The sequence below is a fragment of the Perissodus microlepis genome, chromosome 3 (assembly GCF_051167445.1).
Source record: "Perissodus microlepis isolate ML-2025 ecotype Zambia chromosome 3, ASM5116744v1, whole genome shotgun sequence".
NCBI lineage: Eukaryota > Metazoa > Chordata > Actinopteri > Cichliformes > Cichlidae > Perissodus > Perissodus microlepis.
The window spans coordinates 15,772,818-15,780,625 of record NC_140463.1 but is presented as its reverse complement, the minus strand read 5'-3'; the positions used below and the strand labels follow the sequence as shown (position 1 = coordinate 15,780,625).

The window sequence follows — 7,808 nt, the reverse complement described above, 5'->3', positions numbered from 1 at the left end:
ACTGCTATACGTTATTGTTTAAAACGTGTCGTATATTCGTACAAATTAAGATAATCTTACCTCGGACAAAATGGAGATCATCCACTGCTGCGTGTGTGTCCTGCACGTGGCACAACAGACTACAGGCGGAAGTGTAGAATGATTGAAATGAAAATGCTTTCATTAGTTAAATCTATTAGATTTCTTCATTTTTCACGGTACTCATACATTTTTGTTAAATCTGCTCAACAAACTATTGCTTAATTTACCCCAAACAAAATTGTGTGAATTTAAATAACTGAACATCTCAAAAATGTTTAATTTTGCTTAGATTTAATTAAAACAACACATACATGTTTTTACTGATTAATAGTTACTATTTCTTTCCTATTAGATACTAATTAACCCAAATCACAGTTTTTACAGTGTAGTGGAGCTCAAAGACAGAGATCTAAAAATAATTTTTATTCATTTTTTGACATAAAATAACTCATCAACTTCTTCAGGTATCAGTGGTTCAGTGTACGGAGTATGGAGATGGGAGTTGAACAGCTGAGCCTGAAGAAGAGGTTTGATCTGTTTGACCTGGCAGCAGGTCGGCAGATCAGTGATTTCGTAGACTTACAGTATACGTACAAAGGGTCTGCCTGCACCAATTACATGTTTGCTAAAATAACACAAAAACACATTCTTTTGTGTAAGAAGTGAAGTGAACTATCTAATACTAGCAAAGTCAAGCAGTTTTTTTTTATGTGGACCTCACTACGAGTTTCATTTCCACCCATCTCCCTTTCTTTTTAAACTTACGCCCCACTTTTAACAGAAGCATCCTACCATCTTACTGCTCAGCATCAGCTAGCAGCACCTGGACCAAACCAAATCATGAAATAAGGAGGGGGAGGCGGGGTCAGAGTGACTGGATTTATTGTTTGCTGCAAAAAACCAAAACAAAACTAATGCTAGGAAACAAAACTCTTTCTAAGTACCTCGTGAAGCAAAAATAAAAAAGACTAATTGAATGTTCACCTGTGTTCTAGATTCCAGTCAGTCACAGGCCCTTAGAATCATCATCACTCAGTGTTTGAATACAAACAAGGCTGAAAAACTGTTATGTTTGATGTGTCATATAGGAAACAGCTAATCACATGTAATAAAAACAATAGAGTATGTGGTTTAAAGAGACTTCACATGTGAGACATTTATAAATACAGTTTATTCTTTGAATAAATATAGATGATGCATTCTCAGTCTTTTTTACTCTGACTGAGTGCTCATAGCTGTTTTTACTACAAGCCTCATTGATACAATCACACAGACATTTATAGAGCACTTGGTGTGGTCAGTTTAACATTCACTCACACTCTGGTGGATGCATTTGGGCAACATGGCGTTTAATATCTTTCTTAAGGACACTTTGACGTGCAGACTGGAGTAGTTAGACGTCAAAAACTGTAGGTTTTTTATGTTAATGTCAGATGAAAATACACTATTAATCTTAAACTGCTGTTTAATCTGCAGATTGAATTTAAAGGAAACGATAAATACTCAAAACCTAAAACAAAGACACAAATATATTGTAACTCATCTGTATGTAAAGAATAGTTTCTGCTGGACTTGTTTTTGCAGTTCATGGTCAGTATCAAACTTCTAACTGCCCTCTTTGTCCTTAACCTGCTCTCTGGTAGAACCACAGTGAGTCAGGCTTCATGTTATTAAACTCAAACAGCACAGGAAGAGGAAGTTTCCATCTGCAGCACAGAGCAGCTGTATTTCAGGCTCAGACATTCAGCTGCAGGACAACATGAAGGTTACAGATGTCTGCTTCACAATGTGTGAGTTCTCTGGTTTTACATATTTCTGTGTACTTGAATAAAACTTCCACAAATGGTTTTAACAGCATTAACATTGGAAACTTATTTAATTACAGTGTTTCTGTCAATCTGGTCGTTGTCATGTTTGTCAGTATGTTCACAGTTTGCATTAAATAAAACTCACTGAAGGTCTGACAGATTAAAATGTCATAATTTATAAATATTCAGCAGGAGGTCGTGTGCAGAAGTTAATTTGTAACTGAGTTTATATTTGCAGTAACAAACTCTTTGGCTGATAATTTCTTTAATTTTTCAGTGTTACTTGTATTTATTCTGCTGGCCGCACATGTTGAAAACAGGGGTAAGCAGCTGGGCAAGTTTCTCTCTTAAATCACACGATTTTGTCTACAAACTTTTGTTTACTACAGAAATTATTGATTTTTCATTTACTCTATACAGTAACTACATTTGATCTCTTTCTGGTTAAGATGCTGCGTTTCGCATCGTCCCAAAAAGACTGCAGTTCTTTGAACTGGAGTCTGTCTTCTTTCACTGTGAGGGTCTTGATGGAGCTTCTCAGTTAAAAGGGATCAGAAATACTGAGGCCTTCATTTCAGCGTGTGATGAGAGCTCACCAACACTACTGTGTGCGATTCATCGAGCCTATGCAACAGACAGCGGCGAATACTGGTGTGAGACTGGAGCAGGAGAGAAAAGCATCAGTGTCAACATCACAATAACTCGTATGTTTAACACTCGAGTGACCAAAATATTTTATTATGAAAAGATGACGTCATTTATGACCTGATGGATTTATGTCATTCAGAAACATTTTCCAACATAAAAATGTTCTATTGGTATCTATAACTATAGTATTCGGAACTATTATTAGTATTATTTATTGCAAACAGCATTTAACTTAATTATTTTAATGAATCATAATAATTCCATTCAAATGTTGCCACGATATTGTTCAGTCTTATGTACTATTAATAAAAATTAACATTAATATGAGTGACTATCAATGAGTCCAAAATTTCATTGCCATGGCAGCTGTTAACTAAAAAATTGTTCCACTTATTATTTCAGTGTTTTGCTTGTTTGGTTTGAAATGTTACAGATTTCTGTAACAGATAAAAAGTCTTGTTTTGCAGCTGGTTCTGTAGTCCTAGAGAGTCCTGTTGTCCCTGTCGAGGAGGGAAACAATATTACTCTGCGCTGCAGGAACAAGACAAAGACTTCAAACCTCACAGCTGATTTCTATAAAGATGGCTTCCTCATCGGGAACAGCTACACAGGAGAGATGACCATCCACAAAGTTTCCAGGTCTGATGAAGGACTCTACAAGTGTAAGATGTTTAATACTGGAGAATCGCCAGAGAACTTGTTGACTGTCACAGGTACAAATCAGACATTTTAAATCAGAAATTAAGAGCTAGAATAAATTATAATTTTAGAGTGTAGCTAAATATAATTAAGTGGAGACTATCAGTTTCCCATTCTGTCATTTAAGGGTAAACCTTATTTGTTTTACAGCAGATGTATTTTTCTCATTGCAGCACTTCACAGAGAGACCTGCTCATCTTCTTGTTCTGCCGTCCAGGTGTTCCTAATGTTGAGGACTATTTTCACCATTGTGATGGTGGTTCTGCTGCTGTTATTAGTGGGATTACTTCACTTTGGAAAACTCAGTGTTACACAGACATAAATGGTATCTGTATATAAAGATGACTGATTGATGACTAATGGAGAATGTTCTGGAAGTTTTAACATTTAGATAATAAAACAGTGCAGTAAACTGGACAATTATAAGAGCTACACTATGACAGGTGATTGCAAATATTGTAAAAAATACTTCGACTTCAGTTTTTTTTTACTATATACTTTTTTTCCGTTGACTTTGTTGGTTGCTGTTAAACTTGTCATGCACAGAAGAGTTTAAAACCACAGGCCTGCTGAGCATGTTTAAAGACCTCTCAGTATCTCAGTTTATTCAGCGTATGGTTATTTTAGATGCTGCAGACGCTCCAGTAATTTTAGCTTCTTAGATACAAACCACATGAGAAAATGTTTGTTCACAGCAGAGTTAAAATACGTCAGCGTGATCATTTCAGTGCCAGCTTGTGGCTTAAAAATTCTACATAAGCCTTGTAGCTGCAAACATGTCAGTGTATCTTCTGCAGCTAAATAGTAAGCATGGCAAGAACAATAACTTATATATATATATATATATATTAACATATTTTAAAAAAAAAAATACCCAACAGAGGGGTGTGGATGTCAGTTACTACTTTCATTTCATTCATTCACCTTTAAATTTGTTAACTGATTTAAAATAATTGACAAAAATATATATATAAAGACAATCCCAGTGTCATCCACTCGGGTGTTGGTGATCGGGGCTCAGCTATTCTTCCCTGCTGAAGAGCGGCCCGCCTCTAGTCAGCGGATCCAAGCCTCACCTGGTTTTCTCCCACGCTGTCGCCCACCTGTAAAGACATCTGCGGCTCTTCACCTGCTGGAAACTGCCCTTAACTACCTGCCCTCGATCCACAGCTCTCCTGCCCCCCCCCCCCCCCCCCCCCCCCCACCCCGTGCGCTACAAGTAAGGCAAACCCCCATTCTCACTGTTTAATCTCTCATCGTCACAAACCTCGCCATGGACTAATTCCACTCTCTCTCCCATTTCAGGCACTTTGCCCCGTGAAACTCCCGCCGTGAACTTTCACTACTTTGTCGCAAATAAACTCACTGTAAACTTGTCGCTGTTGAGCATTGTGTCTGCTTTTGGGTCCATTTATGTGACAACAAGTGAAAATATCATCTATGAGAAAAGAAAGAAACAAAATATATGTTTACATACAGAAAAAGAAAAATGTGAAACATGTTTTGGAACTTAAAAAAATTAATATTAAAAGATCAAGATTGTTTTTTCCATTTCTTACTTCACTTAACATTTTTTTTTATTATATATAAATGTTTCTGAAACACCATAACACAGATACAGCAACATCACAGTTCTATTTGTCTGACACAGAAAAATGAACACAATGTTAACCCTATTAAACACACAGACACACAAATGTTCCCAGAATAGTGCTTTAGCTCATGAGTTGTTACCTGATCAAATAATTGATTGGTTGCTTAACTAGCTTAAAATAAGTTCGAGAAAATCTTTCAAAAAAGAAAATTAACTTAATAAATCAGACACAGCAGTGAATTATCAACATATTCTTAGTTGATAAGATTTATGCATTTTCTACTTAATTAAACAAAGACTAAACCAATTTTAGTATTTGGGAAATTTAGATGGATGAGAAGAGCTTTTGCTTACTTCACTTAACTGAGTCTTGATTGAATAAAGTGTTACAAGTTGAACAACTGATTATTTAAACATGAATCAGTGACATAACAGACATCAAGTCTCTCTATTATGAAGTGCTTTGACCTCAAGCACTCTTCAGTTACATGTTGAGCAACTTCTGGGTTGGTTTTGGTCAGATCATCTCATAAGAAATGACAGAAATCCACGGCTGCTGTGGGAAACCTGTTGGCAGAGATCAGTTGTTCTTCTTTTGTGCTAATAGAATTCATCAGAGCTATAAAATCTACAGTCAATAAACCTGGAAGACAGATTTAAAGTTTTGGTCTCAACACCATCAACAGCCCTGTTATATTAGTTTGGTTTCTATAGAGCAAAATATATAGTTCAGTGATTATAAGATTAAATGTTTATCACAACTTCATCAGAATATGTTCAAGTGCATAGTGTGGAGGATGTCATAAGGCCTTGAGGCAATCAGATGTAAAACACAATATTTAGTTCGCTTGATAAGGTGGGGCCAGGTTTCACAATGAACACACCCGAAACTCTGGCTGATTGGGACCCACACCCAGTTTCACACCTTGGCTCAGGCGATTAGAGGATCATCAGGGGGTCCTTTTGTCCCTCTGTGGGGGGATACTCCCACTAGGTTTATATCTGGGACTCTCCACCATTTGACCTTAGAACTGAAGAAGCTTCTCGGATGAGAGGTGAAACGTCTTCAAGTAACTTAAAGAAGTCCAGACGCTTTTCTTTGCAAGCTCCTTTGACTACGATGACCTGGATGACTGAGAACCTTCACAGACACAATATTTAGTGTTTTAAGTTATATATAACTATGTATATGCACACGGGTAACTTATCATATGTATAACATGGGTAGATGCACAAGTAATCAGACTTCTAATCTGAAACATTTTTCCAGTTTGTGGATGAGAAAAGTGTGTAGTTTTACTTGTATTGTGACCGTAGTGTAGTTGCCACACTGGTAATTTCCATTTGCATGCAGGTCTGATGTGGCTGAATCTCTTGTTTTGTTGGACACAAAATCTGCAAAATAAACCAAAGTAGTTGGTGAAGTGAAGGGTAAAATGGTAGGTCAAGGGCTGGAGACTGAGGGAGGCTGCAGGTCTGGTGATCGAAGGCAGTTGTGGAGGGTGTGATAAACTTTGTCATACTTTTACAGTAATTAATTTACTACAATGCGTTTCTTACTTTGCTGGAGCCAACTGTGAGGTTAGTTTTAAAATGTAGACAATTAGCTGTTCAGTCCAGTTTTCATACATGTCAAAAATGTGATAAAATCAGACTAATCAAACACCTCAAAATTCATCTTGAATACTTTTAAAATTGTAACTGGTAATTTTAATTAGAAGTATGAGGTGAAAATTAACCCCTCCTTTAAGAAAGGACTGCTAATACTGCTGATGTTGCAGGGTGGGATCAAAAGGGCGCCCCTTGGTGGTTTTCAGAGGTTTGGCATTCTGGTGGTTCTACACTACACATTTCAATAAATTGCTGTGCTTATATCCAATTTCCTTAGTAAAATATAAAGGAATGTGTGGTGGCTTAAGCACACCAGCTGTTGATGTAAACATAAATGTAAAATATTTCTTTAAAAATAAAAATCAAATCAGAAAGGACAGCACTGATTTTGGGGCTGTTCCTTGACTTCTTTCTGAGGCTCCTTCAGTCTCTTTTTCTTCTGCTTGTGAAAGTGTGACCACAGGGATTTTCTTAAAACCCCGTGACAAATCACTTTTCTGTACTACAAATATGGAGTAAGCCTAATCGTTGAGTCACTTCCGGTATTTCAGACAATCCCTTTCCGTCAAGAGCCACTTGTTAATTTGTTGCGGACTTGTTAAAGTGTTTTCTGAAATGTTATTTTGTAATTCTTATATTGCCTGTGTAACTACCTATCCAGGTACAGGTATTGAAACTCTACAGGTAGCACAAATATGATCAGATAAACCTTGTGATCAACTATAAATGGATTTCATTGAACTAATACCATATGGAGGTAAAAGTATTGCTCCAGGTTATTGACATGTTCTCAGAGTGGGTAAAAGTTATCCCTTGTAGCTTGGCTGCTTCTGGTGTTACCACAAACCTGGAAAGGTACTTAAAGGCAGTTAATATAACAAACCAGAATTTATTCACAGGTTAAACCACAGGCACTATCCCCTCATGATAGGTTTAAATGTTCCAAGGACATCTTTGAAGCTGACTCCAAAGTGTATATAGACACCATGGGTCTTTCTCAAGGGGTCACTGATAAGTATAAAGCACACAATTAAATTGCCTCAGAATTGACATCATGGCTGTTCTTTGGGGATGTGATAGACAAGCAACAAATTACAGATTTTATAAGCAGAAATTTCACTAGACATGCACTTAAAGCTGTATGAGAGCAAATTCTAGCAGCTAGTCTGATGATCAAACAGCTCCAAAGTCTGTGCGTGATGTGTGGTGATAGATATAGAAACTTTATTCCTAACAATGCTGCTGCTGTTGATTGTTTTCCACATTAGAAACATTAGCTGATGGATTTACAGATGTCTGACACCAAATGTTTTCCTTAATTGAACAACAATCTCTCATGAATGAGCAGCTTCATTTAAATCAAGTTTTAAATCTTTCTTTACAGTTAAACCACTAATGGTCATTTATAATTCCAGTTTATGATGTGT

At 36.7% G+C, this 7,808-nt stretch overlaps 1 protein-coding gene across 1 annotated transcript; it reads left to right on the top strand.

Annotated features, from left to right (window-relative positions):
- Positions 1-510: 510 nt before the first annotated feature.
- On the top strand, positions 511-3,498 carry LOC146390157 (low affinity immunoglobulin gamma Fc region receptor II-like). Its single transcript, XM_084920808.1, has 4 exons — positions 511-574; positions 2,279-2,533; positions 2,945-3,190; positions 3,362-3,498. The coding sequence occupies exons 1-4, from the start codon at positions 511-513 to the stop codon at positions 3,496-3,498; spliced, it is 702 nt and encodes a 233-aa protein (XP_084776934.1).
- Positions 3,499-7,808: the final 4,310 nt, after the last annotated feature.